At 35.5% G+C, this 20,253-nt stretch overlaps 1 protein-coding gene across 1 annotated transcript in view; it reads left to right on the forward strand.

Moving 5' to 3' along the window:
* LOC111052355 (NAD(P) transhydrogenase, mitochondrial) overlaps nucleotides 1-19,441 on the forward strand; it is a 42,741-nt gene extending 23,300 nt beyond the window's left edge. Inside the window, 10 exon segments of the mRNA XM_039439576.1 lie at nucleotides 1,447-1,659; nucleotides 2,348-2,462; nucleotides 2,465-2,658; nucleotides 4,811-5,031; nucleotides 9,432-9,583; nucleotides 9,756-9,915; nucleotides 10,563-10,667; nucleotides 13,211-13,272; nucleotides 13,275-13,424; nucleotides 18,152-19,441. Of these exon segments, the coding sequence (XP_039295510.1) occupies nucleotides 1,447-1,659; nucleotides 2,348-2,462; nucleotides 2,465-2,658; nucleotides 4,811-5,031; nucleotides 9,432-9,583; nucleotides 9,756-9,915; nucleotides 10,563-10,667; nucleotides 13,211-13,272; nucleotides 13,275-13,424; nucleotides 18,152-18,298 (1,519 nt within the window). The 3' untranslated portion in view covers nucleotides 18,299-19,441.
* Nucleotides 19,442-20,253: the final 812 nt, after the last annotated feature.

The raw sequence follows: 20,253 nt of genomic DNA on the forward strand, positions 1-20,253 counted from the left end.
ATAAAAATACATCTTCCATAAGTATAATGAAATAACAACATTGTACGTTGGCTTGTTCTTCTCAGATACTTGGTACATAACCACAGAATAGGTACAGAATGGAAACTGTCAATCAAACGCCTATCCAACCAATGCTTTTTACATGGCGTAAATACTAGACACGTCACGTGACCTTCGGAAGTTCCAATCCTGGTCTTCTGATTGGCTCGTGGCAGTGAACGATATCAATTGATCCGGATTATTAAAGTGATCCGAACCTCCCATCAATACTATTACAATGCGGCGCTTCCTAACAAGATGGCGGATTTTTGCGCCAGGGTACTAGCCAAGTTTCCATACTGTATGTATACTGTGACATAACTCTAGTTAGATTCTTGAACGACATTGTAAATAATATTCTATCAAATGCTATTATAAGCTGTAGGTCTACTCACCTCTCATCATAATCCGTCTCATTAGCCACGCCCATTCTTATTACCCAATCAATTAATTTCTAAAAAGAAAACTAAAAACTTCCATCACGATTGCAAAAAATATTGAAAATTTCACTTGGGGTACAAATTAGGTTTGTCCTACGTATCAATTTGATGGAAGTGTAATTCACATTAGATATTCAGGTTTAATGATCGATCAGATTTTAATTAGTGCCCTTGCCCTAGAAACCAGGCCTTGAAATTTATTCTCATACCATACACCGTGATTCAAAAAGAATACCACAACTTTGAAAATCTGTATTTAATCAAGGAAACATAATAGAAACTTGGGTTATAAATCAAAATGAAGAGTATTAAAATAAGTTTTTCCCCACTAGAAAACAAGTTCACAAATGTTCAATGTGACCCCCTCCAGACACTCGAGTGATATCAATACGATACTCGAACTCGTTCCACACCCTCAGTAGCATATCGGGCGTAACAGTTTGTATAGCTGCTGTTATTTCTTGTTTGAGTTCCTCTTGTTTGAGCTCCTCGACGTACCCCCACAGAAAAAAATCGGAGGGGTGAGCTCAGGGCTTCTTGGAGGCCAGTGATGAAGTGCTCTGTCTCCACTGCAGAGGGTGTGGAACGAGTTCGAGTATCATATTGATATCACTCGAGTGTCTAGAGGGGGTCACATTGAACATTTGTGAACTTGTTTTCTAGTGGGGAAAAACTTATTTTAATACTCTTCATTTTGATTTACAACCCAAGTTTCTATTATGTTTCCTTGATTAAATACAGATTTTCAAAGTTGTGGTATTCTTTTTGAATCACGGTGTATTTGCATTTCATATTGATTTATTTATCATGATTGATAATCATCAATTTCTTCTGTTTCTATAGACCCAGTGATCCCCAGAATACAACTCACTGCCTTAAAGTTTATTTTCATACCACATTTGTATTTTAAATAAATCCTTTTGTTCATGATTGATGGTAATAATAATTGATTTGTTGGTTTTTATAGGCCCGGTGATCCCCCAGAATACAACTCACTGTACGGTATCCCTGCGGCAGTGTTTCTAGCCGCCTATGGGTATGGCGTGCACAATGGTTACTCGGAAGTCCACCAGATGGCGTCTCTGGCTTCCTCACTGTGCTGTGTTGGAGCACTGGCCGGGCTGAGTTCTCAGTCAACGTCTAGGCTCGGCAATAACCTAGGGATGGTGAGTGCTATAAGGTGCAAAAATTATGTTCCAAATTTGAAGCCGATTACTGTCGACTACTGTCTATTATTACTGTGTTGTAAGGCTCAACTCACACTCACGCAACTCAGGTCGAGAAGAGACTCGACTCTAGTCGAGAGCATGTGTTTCCAAATAGTGACACTCAGACCAGTCGACTCTATGAATGACGCATCATCACGTCTCAACTACTCAACTGATTAACTTGACATTTTGCATATAGATTCTCAATTAACCGAGGATGGTTATAGACCTATACTCTGTCCAATTTCGCATGAGCTCTGAAGGATTAGGCCGACCCTCCTACTACTCACACACACAAGCGCAGTCTCCTTTTGTGTGTGTGAGTAAAGGGACCTGTATACTACCTGTATACTACGTAGTATAAATGGTATATCAATGGCGCAGGTAGGCCAGGCGTGTGTGCCTGCGCGTGGGGGAGCGAGGGTCGGCTTAATCCTTCAGAGCTCATGCGAAATTGGACAGAGTATAATTTAAATTCTTCAAGATTTCATTACGTCAAGTTTTCAGTTTGTCAAGTTTTAAAATAGCTCATTGCGGAGCACGGGTTTCCTGCTAGTCTTAAATAAATGTCTCAGCCCCGATTGCTCAAAAGCCTGTTGAATTCAATCGCAATTAAATGACAAGAGAGCAAGTAATCATAGAAGACTTCTTCACGGAAAGCCTCCTCCGATCGGTTCTCGTGGCATTTAATCCTGATTAAAATTTGACAGGATTTTGTGCAACCGGACCTCTAGGCTCTAGTGATCTGTTGGTACTTGCTAAGCTCGTTAAATTATAGAAGGGAATATTTATTTATTCATTATTCTGAATATGATTTAATTTTTGTTTCACAGTCTGGTAGGTTTGGCAGCTGTACTAACCTGTGTGGCAACTTACATCCACGATTATCCCTCGTTTGCTACTGATCCGGCAGCTAATGTAGTTAAAACGGCATTGTTCCTTGGAACGGTTATTGGAGGTGTTACTTTCAGGTACCGTAATTTCATTCTATTCATCCATAAATATATGTGTATCTGTCCTAAATTTCTCATTTATTCCTTCACAAGTTGAAATTTCATTATAATATACTAATATTATTGCTACTCTGTAATTCGTTTATTGAATTATTGTAGTGAATAACTGCGATTCACTGTAATTTAAATACATCATGTAGTATGTAATACATATTTCAGTTTTGTTGAAGTTATATTCGTTTTAAGTTGTAAGAATTTCTTATAAATAACATTAATGCTACCCATTAACACTTCAGCGCCTTCTAATGCTTGAAAGGTTGAAAGATTCCACACAATTTGTAGTGATCCCATTATTGAGATTTAGTAGGTTATTATTATAGTAGTCTAGATAGTTAATTGACCAGACAGCTTTCAACTGTCCTGTTTAAAATAGCCAGCTCCTCTTATCTAATATTCTGCTGTATCTGAACAGTTCCTCATGAGGAAATCTTACAGTTTGAAGTGTATTCTACTATTAGCTTTCAACCGTCTTATCCTATTATATTAAGTGAGCAATTCTTGAATATTTATATATGGTTATTTATGTTCAACGGATCTCGAAAACGGCTCTAACGATTTTCACGAAATTTGGAACATAGTAGGTTTATGATATAAAAATTTGATTGCACTAGGTCTCATCTTTGGGAAACTCGCTGAACGACATCAAAAGGATAATTCATCCTTGGCTGAAACAGCTGAGACTTCCGTCGTCTGTGGATAGTAAAAAGTGAGCTAGTGATTCTTTGGAAAATCAAAATATCGCATCCCAGAATTTCATAAGCTGACGTATAGCCAGCTGTGAAATATAAACACGATCATTTTAGAGAATTGTGTTCTGTTTATCAATAAATAAAAATAACGAGCGAAGCCAATACCTACTATTACTTCAGGCCCCACAACTGATCTCTAATAAACTATGACGTCATCACATGTAGATCATCGATGATCTACTGGCGGTATCTAAGCAAGCGAAATAAGGGCGCTGATGCTTGTTATCACATCTGATATGGTAATCAACAAAATTGGAATTACAAATTCAATTTTCACGGTGTTCCATTTCAATGAATATGGTTTGTTTATCATTCTTCTAATATTTGTTTGTGAAAAGTAATAATGAATTTTGGGTTTTAAATAATTGGGATACTGCTGTGTACCTAATTGTTGCGGGAATTATAACAAGATTCCAAAAGTTTCCGTACGGTTTTAAAGTTTAAAACGGTTTTTTTACTTTTTCGAAAGATGATACTTTGAAACGAAAATGGATACGAGCGATAAGAAGAAAGAGCTTCAATTCTACAAAACAACGGTTTACATGAAGTGTAGAAGAACAGTGTAAATAAAGTGTGAGTGGAAAATTTAATTAAAGTGTGAAAGAACAGTGTAAATAAAATGTGGAAGAACAGTGTGAATAAAGTGTGTGAAAGAAATTTTGAATTAATAAATTAAAAAGTAAATGCAAAGTGTTGGAACTCCTTCGACTCTGATACAGGCTATTATTAAGTATTTTTGGTTGAGATGAATTTATCAATAGCCTAGCTCTATCACTGAATCGAGTAGGCCTATGTCTATCAATCTGAAAATATGGATAAATTATTGCATTTGTGGAATAAAGTGTTTTTATTTCAATAAAATTTCTATTTATTAAAATACAAGTGTCTTTAATTTGAAATTTAGATAGTATTCCATCCAATAAAAATCGATACAGTAACAAAAGTTACATTGATAAGTTAGTAGAAACTACTACGATCTAGGAAGAATCAATCTACATGTTATGACGTCATTAATTAGTTGTGGGGCCTAAAGTAATAGTAGGTATTGGCGAAGCTCGGTGCTCCGATATTTTTATATTAATACAAGTACCTCATTTTGTTTCATCTACAGCTGTGGGAACTTGGTAGCCACAGGGAAGTTTAGAACCTCCTCAGCTCTGCTACCAGGCAGAGATGCTATCAACATGGCCTTCTACAATATCTCTGATGACACTGTTCAACTTAAGAACTACTTCCATTTTATAGTTTACATAATGCTCGTTTTTTTATGTCTCTGTTGACAGTGTTACTCTAATTACTACCATTATTCAATAGTTCACATTTTGGTATTTTTTTATCTCATGTTCATTTGTTTGTAACAGTGGTAGCCTGGTAGCCTACGGCAAACTGCAGAACCTGCTGAGTTCTGCGCCCCTGTTACTACCAGGCAGACATGCCATCAACAGTGGTCTAGTGCTGGCCAATGTGGCCGCTATGTCCTACTTCTTCATGGATCCCAGTATGGCGTCGGGTCTAACCATGCTGGCTGCTGCTTCCGGGCTATCAGCTGGGCTGGGGGTCACACTCACTGCTGCTATTGGAGGTTGGTGAATTTTTCATTCATTCATCAGTTCATTCATTATTATTCATACTGTAACGGTTTTAATATTATGTCCCTGTTTTAGGGAACATGTGCAACTGATTTTTTATTGTTTATCTAAATTAATTTGCAAACCTTTTTTAAAAAGTTGGTTGTTGATCGGAATTAAATTTATTCTAAAAATACAAGAAAATTTAATTAGGAAATTTTATATTATATGGGATGATTACGGATGGAAAATAATATATCAGCAGGTGGATAAATGTAATTAGAACTGGCAGATAATGATTATGATGTGATATTTTACTCACCGCCGTCAATAATAATCCGCTTACGTGCACGCGTTTCTCTCAGCCCAACTACATATATTTTGCCAAACGTGGTCTTTACGGCACGATACCTGGCACGAGACACGACACGGGATGCTAGACACGATACGGCTCGACACGGCAACTTTCGGGACCGCACCGTTTACTGCAAACTTTGGAACCGCACTGTCTTTTTCAGTCACTATCGGTTCATCACTTGCATTGTCTTGCTTATTATTTGCCAGTAAAGGAGTGTAAGGAAGGGTGAAGGAGCCTAAAAGGTAGAGGAGTTGTTTTCAACTTTTATCTCTTAACCTAGCTCCGCAGTGCAGGATGGTTGCTTGGCTGAATCGGACTAGGCGCTGAGACAGCAAATAATAGCAGCGTTGGTGGGAATGCGAGCGGCCGCAGTAACATTTTCCACCCAGCAATGGTCGGCGTAGTTCCGCCTAGCGGACAGACGAAAGATCAAACCAGTCGGTTATTTGATCCCTCCAGCCAGGCTCAGCCAAGCAGCCGAGACAATAGAACAATGGAGTGGCGGACTTATTCGCGTTCATCAGCAGTTTTCTTTCTCACGATTATTTTGATTTTTGTGAGTCAATAATAACTCCAGTCACCAGTAAACAGTCACCCAGAAACGTGGTGTACTACCATATTAATGACTTTTCATGATGATTTTTAATTATTTAAAAACATTATTGACATTCTGAGCCTTTAGGCTAAACTTGGGGTCGCTGAGAACGAATCTGCAATCAGAATTTCTCTATCACGAAAAAGAACGAAAAAAATCCAGCTGTTGATCTTCCGGCAACCGTTAACAGTCATACTGCAATGCGGCCGAAACACTTCCAAGCCAGACACCCATCTCGAATGACAACAACGCCAAGCTGTGAGAAACCATCCTGCACTGCGGCGCTAGGTTTAGAGCTCGGCTAGAGCTGCCTTATCGGTTAGTTGGCAGATAGCAGGGTTGGAATGAATTTGTTTTAAAAATTGGACAATATTTTTATATTTATGAAAATGGATCGTTACAATACATATAGGCCCGGTTGCTCAAAAGCCGGTTATATTTTAATCGTGATCAATTTCGCGGGAACCAATCAGAGCGAAGGCTTTTTCGAAAAGAAAATCTATTATTATTGTTATATTTTTTGTTGTATGAAGCCACAAATTCTTAGCAATGCACATGTCATTTCTCTCATTGGTTCTCGTGAAATTAATCACGATTCAAATTTAACCGGATTTTGTGCAACCGGTACTTAGTATTCATGATTTATTACATTCCAAACAACTTTTTTAACAGTTCATTCATTCATCCATTTATTTATTCATTCAGTATTGATAATACTGAAAAAAATTATAAAATTTGTACAAGTGAAATTCTAACCTTATCATGGACTTTGTCACCTATAAATTTGGAAGAAAATTAGCACAAGGACTACCTTATTATTTTATCTTTCAATGCTATTACATTAGTGTCATTTGCATTGTAAATAAATAAACAATCTATATATATAAAAGCGAAATGGCACTCACTCACTGACTGACTCACTCACTCACTCACTCACTCGCAGTACTAAAAATCTACCGGACCAAAAACGTTCAAATTTGGTAGGTATGTTCAGTTGGCCCTTTAGAGGCGCACTAAGAAATCTTTTGGCAATATTTTAACTCTAAGGGTTTAAAGTTCGTCTTTTAGCATGTATATTCTTCTTCTCCCAATCTCTTAATTATAATTGAAATTTCCATATGTTACTATAGAACTATAATCTAGATAGAGTACCTCTTCGAAACAGTTGTTAACTAGCAACTAAATTAATAATTTTGTCAGGTTGGCATTAAGTTGAGTTGACTTTGTTAGGTTGGCACCAAGTTGAAGATTTAAATGCATTTATCGCGGAAAAATTGATTGGGCACTGCTACTTCAATCCTGGGAATATTACATTACTAGCCGTCAGGCTCGCTTCGCTCGCCATATCCGTTAAGCCAGACGTTTAGTCTGGCCCCCGATTAACATATGATAAAAATGCTCAAATGAAAAATGCAGGCGAGCGAAGCGAGCCTGCTGATTTCACTCTTGGTCGATCCAGTCGGGGGTCCAGGGGGCGGAGCCCCTGACGGCTAGTAAAATATAATTACGGTACAAACGTGTTCTTCTATAGTGAAATTCCCTCGACCGCCATTATTCCATTAATGCTTCCCTTTCAATCAATGTTTTCTTATTGCTTCTTCTAATTTCTTCATCTTTGTCTTCTCGCTTATTTTATTTTATTTTTTGTTATATCCTACTTCTTGTTGCTCTTCCTTTTCTTCTTTATATTTTTCTTCCACTCCTTCTGCTTCTGTGTCTTGTGTCTTTTTACTTCATATGTATTCTAGCTCTCTTCCTCTCTTTTGCTTCTTATTGCTCAGTCTCATAGTTTCTCCCCAACTCTTGTTTCGTTTCTCGACTTTTTCTTCTCCTTGATGTTTGATTATTTTCATCTCTTTTCGCATTTCTACCTCTTGTTTCCTCTTCTAACTCCTTGTTTGTTTTCGTGTTTCTTTCATCCTCTTTCCCTCTCTATTTTTCTTTGTTCTATCCTCCTTCACTCTATTAATGTTGTTTCTCATTTATCTTCTTCATGTTGTTCCATTCCTTCTTCTTCTTCTTTTCTTCTTCTTCTTCTTCTTCTTCTCTTCTTCTTCTTCTTCTTCTTCTTCTTCTTCTTCTTCTTCTTCTTCTCTTCTTCTTCTCTTCTTCTCTTCTTCTTCTCTCTTCTTCTTCTTCTTCTTCTTCTTCTTCTTCTTCTTCTTCTCTTCTTCTCTTCTTCTTCTTCTTCGTCTTCTTCCTTCTTCTTCTTCTTCTTCTTCTTCTTCTTCTTCTACTTCTTCTTCTTCTTCTTCTTTCTTCTTCTTCTTCTTCTTCTTCTTCTTCTTTCTTCTTCCTTCTTCTTCTTCTTCTTCTTCTTCTTCTTCTTCTTCTTCTTCTCTCTTCTTCTTCTTCTTTCTTCTTCTTCTTCTTCTCTTCTTCTTCTTCTTCTTCTTCTTCTTCTTCTCTTCTTCTTCTTCTTCTTCTTCTTCTTCTTCTTCTTCTTCTTTCTTCTTCTTCTTCTTCTTTCTTCTTCTTCTTCTTTTCTCTTCTTCTTCTTCTTCTTTCTTCTTCTTCTTCTTCTTCTTCTTCTTCTTCTTCTTCTTCTTCTTCTTCTTCTTCTTCTTCTTCTTCTTCCTCTTCCTCTTCTTCTTCTCTTCTTCTTCTTCCCATCTTTTTTCTTTACCCTTTTGCTATTTTTCCCTTTTACCTGACTTCCTTTTAACATCTTCCTTTCTTCTTCTCGGTTCTTCTTCTCACGCTCCCCATTTTCCTCCTAATAATCTATAATCACTAATATATATCACTATAAGCACTAATCTTGTAAAAAATAATAAATTAGTTAAATATGAGTTGATATTGTGGAATTTCTCAATAATTAAAAATTACAGTTCTATTTTTGTCACCATCATCGTCTTGCATTAGGCTTTTGAAGCCTGTTCCGGCACCCATCTCTTCCTCGGTCTACCAATACTTCTTCTGCCTATTGGCTTGTGGAGTAGGGCATTCAATGGCAAACGGTCTTCAGGCATTCTAAGGACATGATCTGACCACTTATTTCTATATGTTTTTATCAAACTCAACACTGGTTGGACATCACATTCTCTTCTTATATTTTCATTCCGAATCCGATCCTCTCTTGTGCATCCTTTGACTTGTCTAAGGAATCGCATTTCTGCTGACTGTATTCTTGATTCAAGCTTCCTTGTCAGCACCCATGCTTCACTTCCGTAAGTCAAAGTGGGTATCGCCATGGTTCTATAAAATTTGATCAAGGTGTTCTTCCGGGCTCCACCTTTAAGAGATCGAGTGATTGCTCCGCATACCAGGTTGAATTTTGATATCTATTTTATCTATTTTTGTCATATCCACAAATTCATTAGCTTTGTTTACAGGACTGCAATCAGCTGTTCTCGTTTCATCATGAAACTGTAGTCCTGTGAACAAATTTAATAAATGTGGATGTTACAAAAATAACAGTGTGTTTTTCAAAATTAAATTTATGTTATCTTTTATTTCAGGAGCTGATATGCCCGTAGTGATCACAGTTCTCAACAGCTATTCAGGCTGGGCATTATGTGCCGAAGGTTTTATGTTGAATAATAATTTGATGACAATTGTTGGAGCTCTCATTGGCTCGTCTGGTGCTATCCTCTCCTACATTATGTGCAAGGTAAGAAAAAAATATCAATTTAAATGCGTAAAAAGTGTAAGGAATTCGTTAGCTATAAACGTTCAGAATTTAATTTGGATTTTCGTTTGATAATAAATGTTAATTCATCAGCATTTGAATAAATGCAATACCTCAGTAATTTCCATCTGTTGATCATTTTCTATTGTTTCAGGCTATGAACAGATCACTACCCAATGTAATCCTTGGAGGTTATGGTACATCTTCAACAGGATCTGGGAAACCAATGGAAATAACTGGGACCCACACTGAAGTTAATGTTGATAATGTAGTTGAAATGATATCTAATGCCAAGAATATCATTATCACACCAGGTAATCACACTTTAAATTTACTCATATTGTCAATCTTTCTTTCTGTATAATTTATCTGCTGATACCATTTTCATCAATATTATTGTTATCATTCATATGATTTGTTTATTATTCAATGTAAAAAATATCTATTCTTAATGGTGTATAATTCGGGAGAGTGTAGTTAGGTCCAGTTAATAATGACACTGGAGGAAGATGGGAGATCAGCGTTGCAGATTCTCTGCCTTGCCACTGCCTTCTACAGAATATGACTAATACCTGTATAACTTATGAAATATTAACTGTTCATTCTTGTTTAATATGAAAAATAATTATAATTAATTAGTCAAGAAATATATTTTGTAATGATTGAATATTAAATTTTAATAATTGAGATTGAATGTTTTGTTAATAAATTATTAATCTGGGAAAGTTGAGGAGATGGGAAGGGATAGCGCTATCTGTTTTGTGGAATGATAGACAAGGATAGCAACACCAATGCTGATTAAATACTGCTATTATAACGTGGACCTCTCTATAGCACTTTTCGTCTCAGCCTGTTTTTTTCTCTCATAATCATTGTCATGGTGTGTGCTTGATTAAATGAATAATACCAATGAAAACTTATATTTTTTGTATTTGATTACATTCATATTTATATTTTGCAGGCTATGGAATGTGTGTAGCCAAAGCCCAGTATCCAATAGCAGAACTGGTTTCACTGCTGAAATCTAAAGGAAAAAACGTCCGTTTTGGGATTCATCCTGTGGCTGGTGAGTTGGTTATTATATTGCTCTTGTTTCCAACGCAATTTGAGGCCAACGAAGGACTTTATTGTAGGTCGAAGCAGTGAATATATCAATAAGTATCAAATACTTATTAGTAGGCAAATACAGGCTTAGTAGTCGCGATGATCAGGTATCGATTCGATAGATTCATCAATATTTTACTCTTTTTGTATGTGTTGCCACTGACGGTAACACATAGACATGTGTTATTCATCATGTATGTTCTTCAGCAGCGAGAGGCTTCAAACTTGAAATAAACAACCAATAACATATTTATTTATTTTATTTATTATTATTTCATCCACTGACCTCCTATAAAAGGGGTATTTGGACTTGTCAATGTCGTAAGTCAATAAAATACAGAACATAAATACATAAATGATAAATCAATATATTTTTTTTCTCTCCAAACCTTATCTCGACGCTCGTAGTTTAGAACATAAATAGGTACATGAAAAGTCAATACATTTTTTTTTCTATTCTCTCTGAACCCCTTTTCGAACAGCAGCTCCTTCTTTAATTGATCTCTGAATTTTGTACCAGTCATTTCTTTGATATGAGCTGGCAATAAATTATACAACCGAATACCAGAACTCCTAACACCTCGCTCATACATGGTTGTCTGGTGTGTGTCGTCTCTTAGGTTGTTCCTATATCTTGTTGGGTATTGATGGAATGTTCCGCCTGTATTAAATTCATGTAGATTTTTCTTAATGAAGCAGATTGTTTCGAAATGGGAGAATTTGAAGTTTTTTGAAAAGGGGGCGACAACTTGTTCGAATTGATTCTCCCATCATCACTCTCAATGCCCACTTCTGCATTCTGAACAGCTCAACTACGCAACTTGAATTTCCCCAAAAAATAATGCCGTAGGTCAGGTGTGAGTGAAACAGTGCAAAATAAACACTTCTAAGAGCCCTGGAGTCCAATATAGCTTTCAAATTTCTCAGTACGAAAATTGCTGAGTTCAGTTTGTTTTTGAGGTATTCTTGGTGAGGTCTCCAAGAAAGGTCAGAGTCAATCACCACTCCAAGAACTTTTATATCATTCACGGATTTTATTTTATAGTCTCTGTAACAATAAATAAACAACCAATAACAATAAATAAACAACTGGAAAACTACAAATAATTTAACCTTTAATAGAGCAGCCAAAAAAAACTGAGATAAAAAATCTAACCTCAAAACATTTTACTCGAAGCTTTTTGTATGACGTCTATGTATCATGCCATGTTCCACCGTTAGTGGGTTTCGTTTGTGCGTAAATGTCGTCGTCGACCACGACAGGTTGAGGATCTCACATTGAGTAGATTTCAATTTGTCTAAATAAACTAAGATATTAATGGAGGAGGCCAAGTTTATACTTTCAAATGGCAGTATGTTGATTAAGCCTATTTGAAATGTTTTGATTTTTAGATAATAAACACAAATAACGAAAAGTTATTGGATCAACTGTTTTAGCACACCTGAAATTTGTACAATATGAATGTCTTAAATATTGTGTTTTTGTATATGAATTCCTCGTAATTTGATTCAAAGTGAAGCAACATAACCTATCTTTTAGACATTGGCTTACTACTATCAAAATTTGGAAAGGAAACAGTTTTGGAATAGGCCTGTTGATCCTTCTCTAATCATGTATTTGATTTGTGTATTGTTGAATGTAACCAAATAAATAAATAAATAAATAAATGTCTTCAGACAACAATGCCTGTCGTCGTCGACTGCGGAAGTTTTCACATAAAAGAATACCCAAATCAAATCAAATCAAATCTATTGCCAAATTCATATAAATAATTCACAAAACATGGAAAACAAAATTCAGTTTCATAAATTAGAAATTTACTAACAAAAATACAAAAGCTTTTATTGAAACTAAATAATAATAAAATATATAATATTGGTGTTGCAAGCAAAACAGAGTTTGTGCGCTAGCAACGAGCATTCAGTAAGCACTCCAATTTGAGAAAACCAGAAAAAAGTAATTGTAGATACAAAAAAAAAATTAGCAAACACTTCAAACAAAAAATTAGCATACACTTTCAAAAAAGAAAAAGAAAAAACATGATAGTGGAGTAGTTCATAGTATAAACATAAACGTAAACAAAATATAATTCGTTGAACAAGTATTCATTTTGATATAATTATCAAGAGTTTGAAATTAGTGCAGGATAACATTATATAAATTGGGTTCAGTTTGAAAGATAACTTTCAATAGTAAAGCGGGAAATAATTAATTTGAATCAGTGCAGGATAACATTAAATAAATTGAATTTAGGTTGATAGAAAACTTTCAGATAGTAAAGGGGTGAAATAATTTGAATAAAACATGAAGAACATAAAGAATTTATGAATGCCTAGAGTTGAAATAGTTTGACTACAACATTTTCGGTCTTGATCCAGCTCTCAATTTTTGTTTTAAGTGCTCTAACCCACGTTTCTAAGCAAATATATTTATTTTTTATTTTTTTATAATGATTTCTACAGAGTTCTCTGAAAAATGAATCTGAAATTGAATTTGGTTTGTAGGTCGAATGCCAGGCCAGCTGAACGTGTTACTAGCGGAGGCAGGAGTTCCCTATGATGACGTCCCCTGGAAATGGAGGAGATAAACGATGACTTCTCGGCCACTGATCTGGTGCTGGTGATTGGGGCCAACGATACAGTCAACAGTGCCGCTCTAGATGATCCCAACTCCATCATAGCTGGCATGCCTGTCTTGAAGGTCTGGAATGCTGAACAGGTGCGTAATCTATATAAATAAAAATCTGGTGTGGCGCACTCACACAACTTTCCTTGCCGTTATGAAAATTGATCACCTGACGCTAGTGTACACGCGCATCTCAAGTCTACTATTCTAAGATCCAAGCCAGCTGGTGACAGGAAAATAACGCTGCAGACACACGAAGTCTGCTATCTCTTCTTAGTGAATGATTCAATAGAATCAATAGTTGCCAACAGTTTGCAATTGAATAATCACATTTTCTCAAATTTCGAGCTTATTTTAAATTTTAAGTGAAAATGTTACTAAACATTAATTGTAGAGATTTTCATGCTCAATCTTTTCCACTTGATTTTTTTTTTTTTTTAAATTGTATCTGAAGCCTGATAATTGGGAATCTAAAATCAAACTTTGCATAGATGGGGTGGAGCTCTTGGAATTTTTACAAAAATGGGACTTGTGGCAGTTGATAGAGCTTATCAATGACTTTTTTAGGTATAAATTTGATCAAAATCGTTGGAGCCGTTTTCGAGAAAATCGCGAAAAACCCTGTATTTGACAACATTTTTGCCATTTTATCTGCAATCTTGAATTGCATTAGATTGAAATTGTTCGTGTCGGATCCTTATATTGTAAGGACCTTTCGTTCCAAATTTCAAGTCATTCCGTTAATTGGGAGATGAGATATCGTGTACACAGACGCACATACACTCATACACACACACACACACATACAGACCAATACCCAAAAACCACTTTTTTGGAGTCAGGGGACCTTGAAACGTATAGAAATTTAGAAATTGGGGTACCTTAATTTTTTTTGGAAAGCAATACTTTCCTTACCTAGGTAATAGGGCAAGGAAAGCAAAAATCGAGCCTCAAATTTTGACATTCAATAACTATACTTTAATGTGTGCACCGAATTTGATGATGTTTTAGTTGTGTTCGCTATGTTCAGGACCAGGTTTATGGCCTATCAAATTTATGATCCGACTTCAGGACTCTTTCCTATGGTCCTTCAAAGTTTACATGTAATCTTTATGGGGGAGGATTTGTGAGCTGGCCACACACAGAAATAAAAATCAGCTGTTGAAATCATTGCGTCATCCAACAGCCGTCGGTAGATCTGTTTTTCAATTTTCTTTCTACTGATTCACAAACTTTAATAATAATGCCGCGGTACGAACGACGTCAAACTTGGGTCGTAGAACTCAAAATGCTGTAAATTTAGAATATGCACGAGAAAATCAGCAGCAAGGAGATATACCATTCAATTCCTAGCAAGCTGCATTCAACTATAACTAGTAGTTCTGTGAACAGTAGACCTCTCGCAGTATTCTCATCCACAAGTACCTGATTGAAACTATAGACCTTATGGAAATACAGCAATAGTCTGGCTTCTTCACACATCTGTGTAATCACTTATCAGCTGATTTATGATGAATAATTCTATAGTCTGATTTTTACTCCAATATTGGCATATGGAGGAGGCTCCTTTTCCTTTTATATTATCCTTGAATTGCAAAATTTCCAAAAACCTTGTATATACGTCGACGCGCAATTAAAAAAGGAACATACCTGTCAAATTTCATGAAAATCTATTACTGCGTTTCGCCGTAAATGCGCAACATATAAACATTCAAACATTTAGAGAAATGCCAAACCGTCGACCGGCGGAACGCGGTAATAGATTTTCATGAAATTTGACAGGTATGTTCCTTTTTTAATTGCGCATCGACGTATATACAAGGTTTTTAGAAATTTTGCATTTCAAGGATGATATAAAAGGAAAAAGGAGCCTCCTTCATACGCCAATATTAGAGTAAAAATCAGACTATAGAATTATTCATCATAAATCAGCTGACAAGTGATTACACAGATGTGTGGAGAAGCCAGTCTATTGCTGTATTTCCATAAGGTCTATAGTTTCAATCAGGTACTTGTGGATGAGAATACTGCGTGAGGTCTACTGTTCACAGAACTACTAGTAATAATGCCGCGGTACGAACGACGTCCAAACTTAGGTCGTAGAACTCGAAATGCTGTAAATTTAGAATATACACGAGAAAATTAGCAGCAAGGAGATATGCCATTCAATTTCCCAGCAAGCTGCATTCAACTATATCTAAAAATACAAACTGCTGTACAACTAACTAAGCACATAGGAATTTCATATTGAGATACAAATGTAAATACTGATTTTTGGATAATTTTCATAATAATATAGTGCATCAAATACAAAGCACACCTGAGGAAGCGCGGCTTGGTAACACAAAGTGTTGATCTTATGGAGATTGCCTTATCAAACTGTTCCGCGCCATGTCCGATTCAGTGTGTGTGTGAATTCTTCTATTCAAACCAGTAAGCAAGAAGCACCTGGATGCAAAATGTCGCATCGCGCCTCCTCAGGTGTGCATCCAGCTAAAGTTTGTCATGAGATGCATTAACTATTTGGCGGTACGATGTTCGCCGGGCCAGCTATAGTGAGGTCCACGTTATAATGGCAGTGGATAAGGATAGAAGAATAGCGATGCCGATTCTCTGCATTAATTAATTATATTTCTACACTGTAAAAAAATAATTGTCATCGTTGTGGACCTAGAAAAGGATAGTACCACCGGCTTTGTCGAATGATAGACAAGGATAGCAAAACCAAAGTTGATCAAATACTGTCATTATAACGTGGACCTCACTATAGTCTGTAATATAGTAAAGGAAAGAATTCGCTTGTACAAGTACGGGATAGGAAATTCACGAATGACGCATCATCACGTCTCAACTACTCAACTGATTAACTAAATTTTGCATATAGATTCTTGATTCACCGAGGATGGTTATAGGCTTGCTTTCAATCTTCAAGATTTCATCACGTCAGGTTTTCAATTGGACCCTTGCGGAGCACGGGTTACCGGCTAGTATTCAATAAATTTTAATCTGATGGTCATATGCTCTTTCCAAATTCAACGGAGTTGGATCATAATTGAAAATTAAAATATCATTTATTAGGCGAAGACTTTATTGTTTATTGTTTTGGAGGGACGGATTCAAGGATCCAAAGATTCATTGAACCCCACACGTCAACCGAAGCTTATTGTGTTCCCAAGTAGTATGTTAGTTAGGCAAACCAATACCTATGTCCTTAACAAGAACCGGTAGGTTTTACAGGAGTTTTTCCCTATACTAACATTCCATTCATCAACTGGTTGCAATCCCGGCCCGGGCAAGATATTTATCTCGAGCCACTCCCGTGTTTCGGATGGACACGTTAATCCGCCGTCGGTCCCGGCTGCCTGAAAAGCAGTCGTTAGGTCATGTCAGAGGCCTTGAAATTGATCAGTTGCGACCTGAAAACTCTGACACCAGACCTGAGCCAGCCAGGTCACTCGATATTATTATTATTATTATTAACAAGAACCAGGAGTTTTTCCCTATACTGACATTCCATTCATCAACTGGTTGCAATCCTTGTCGCAATCCAGTGAGATATGCTTGGCAGTCTTTTCAGACTGATTAGTCCTCGTGACTCATGTGAGTTCCACTCCTGGCCTTTTTGTAGGTCCTTCCGCTGAGAGAGGGGACGCCAAACTGCCTCTAGGGCACCCGGCTACCCTCGACTCAGCCTCTTGACCCACATTTGTGCCTGGAGTTTCGCCCATCTCTGGTCTCTGGTAGAGAGTTAGTGGGAAGGATATTTTTAATATTCTTTCCGAAGAATGGACATTGATATGTCCAAAGCTCCGCCAATTTATGTAGATGCATAACAATATGATTATTATCTATAGTTATTATATTACAAACTGCTTTTTCATATCATATACAGTTCAATAATTATTTTCTTAGTCTATATTATGTAAATTCATCTATAATTTTGCTGTATTGTAAGCTATTGTATATAAGTGTATAAGCCAGTATATATTGTAATCTACATAAATAAAGTACTCAATCAATCAATCAATCAGTCTCTTGTTTTTTTCTTTTTGCCCCTCCGAAACTACCCTGATGGAGCAGATCCCGTGGGTTTGAAGGCAAGGCAACTTCTGGAGTTGCCTTGAGGTCCATTTTAGTCGCCTGCTACAACAAGCATGGATAGTGTGGGTGAATTCTGGTTTTCAACACATTCTTGAGTACGATGATCGATTCAAAGCTCCCTCAACCCACAGGGGCCAGGCGGAGACTTACAAAGAGTTGGAAGAGCCTCTCTACCACTCAACCTTGGAAAAACCTCTTTTGAAATCAAGGCTCGGTTGCACAAAGGCCTGTTGAATTTAAATCATTATTAAATTCTACAAGCACCAATCAGAGAAGGTTTTTCTGACAAAAAGGCTTCTATGATTGGCTCTCGTAGCATTTAATCGGCATTAAAAGTTGACAGACTTGTGACAACCAGGTGCAACTCTCTTTATATATTATCATATTGTTAAATTTAATTACTCCGTATAATTCAGATGTAAATTAAGGCGGTATACGGAAAAAGGGCACATAGAGCAAAATTGTGTTTTGAGAAAATCGCATTTAAGTTTTTAGTTTGGATAGATCAATGTATTTTATAATTGAATTAAACATTCTGTTACTGTAGTACCAAATCAAAACTCTATTGATCTCATGTTGATCAAGAATGATACAAGATTATATTTCTAATTTATTACAATAAATATGTTTGAAAACTTGCTTGTATGTGCCCTTTTTCCAAAGACAAATTTATTCTGTACAAATTTGGGGTTGATCAATTATTTTTGTTTTTTCTCCAGGTTGTGGTAATGAAACGATCCCTAGGCGTCGGCTATGCAGCAGTGGATAATCCTATCTTCTACAAACCCAATACTAGTATGCTACTGGGAGATGCTAAGAAAACTTGCGATGCATTACTGGCTAAATCCAGGGAGATCTTGGTATAATCATCCCTATCTCAACCAATTTCCATAACTTTCTCCTAATTCGATCATTAATGTGCTCTATTACATGAAAGTAGTCATATTTTATTGCTGAATTCATGAATAAGTCAATGTTGTCATTGATGTAGTATTGCTTTGTAATCTGTATTTTATCAGATAGTTTTTATTACAGTATATTTTCAATTTTTATCTTCCATACTGTGATTACAAGTTGACAGTTTCCGCACTCACACATGTCTACTTGCTGCACAGCAGGTGGATTCATGCAAGAGTAAATTTCATAATTGTACTACATTCTATGTAATTTTATTATCCCCTACCTGTTTTAACTATACCTATAATAGTTATTCAAACGATACCTATACTATTTTATATTTTTATTAATGTTAGTTGTATGTTGCATCTCAAACTGTTTATTAGTTCTAGTTACAATAATTATCTCTAGTAATTGTATGGATGACTTTATGGAAAAGAGTTCTATATTTTAGTTATTTTACCTTTATATTTTAGAATTTTAGTTGAGTTTCAGATTTTGTGTTTTATTCTAGTTACTATCTCAGATTTTATTTTTATCTGTGTTCATCATCGCCTAGTATATATTATATAATATAAAGTTCAGATATTTACCCTTTATATTTTTAGAATTCTAGTTGAGTTTCAGATTTTGTATTTTATTCTAGTTACTATCTCAGATATTATCTTCATCACTGTTTATCATAGTCTAGTATGTAACGTTCATAATAGTTCTTATTACATATCTTTCAACTCTTATAAGAGTTATCATCCTTACTTTATATTTGTATTATTCACTCAATGTATTCTCCAACTACCTTACCTATATCAAATTTTTCTACTCTACTTCATTTGTTATTTTTACCACCCTCTTCATGGTTTCAATTACTTTCTAACTGATGATACTGATGGTTTCTATCTTCTTTTTTTTTCTCCCTTGACATCTTGCTGGAATTTTTCAATATTCATTTTAACAACATCCTTCCTGAATAGTTTCAAAATAAAGTCTGCTATTATCCTGAACATATAACTATATAAATAGGAATAAAAATATCAGTACCCTTTTTTGAATTATTTAAATTGTACTGAGATTGTTATTTTTATTTCTATTTATATCACAAGTAGCCCTATACAGAATAGAGACAATATAACTATATCCTTCCTATAGTCAGATTCACTTTCTACTGTCAGTATTCCTTATAAATAACACCAAGGCTTCCCTATTAACTAATGCTGACAGTATGAATGATATCACACTATACTTTATTTACATCTTATCTAAATTCTTCAAATAATGTCAAGAGTGATCAAATTTTATAGTCAAGAAATTTAAAAAGTCTGAAAGTGTGCCATTTTTTATTGGAGTAAGTAACAAGGTTTTACATTTTATACAATGTATTTGGTAATCCATGATGTAAGTTTGTAGGAATTTAGATTTTTTAATATACATCATTGTATTCTTTAAAATTTATCATGACTGCTAAAATTGATATTGTATGTTATAGATTGATATGAATTTTACTCATTAAATTTACATGATCTTGATATTATATGCTTAAATGTATTGTAATTCAATTTTATCAATTACTATTGCTTCAGTTAATAAAATATTAACAGTATAATTTACCAGTATATATTTTATTGATGTAAGACTGATTGTTTTGTTCTATTATATTAGAGCGTAATATTGATATTATCAAATATAATATAATAATTATAAAATCTTCTCAATCATTATTTTGTAATTTGTTCTAAAAACCATTAACGCTATGTTCCATTTTTCAAAATCTTTATATGCTATTTATTTGGGTAGTGTTGTTCTTCGGGCTCTCAAATCGTACTTGAAGGATCAAAGACAGGTCATATCCATTGGAGGTGCAAATTCAAAGGCACTGTCTATAAATCATGGTGTCCCTCAGGGCTCGGTTCTGGGACCTGTATTATTC

The sequence above is a fragment of the Nilaparvata lugens genome, chromosome 13, assembly GCF_014356525.2.
Source record: "Nilaparvata lugens isolate BPH chromosome 13, ASM1435652v1, whole genome shotgun sequence".
Lineage (NCBI taxonomy): Eukaryota > Metazoa > Arthropoda > Insecta > Hemiptera > Delphacidae > Nilaparvata > Nilaparvata lugens.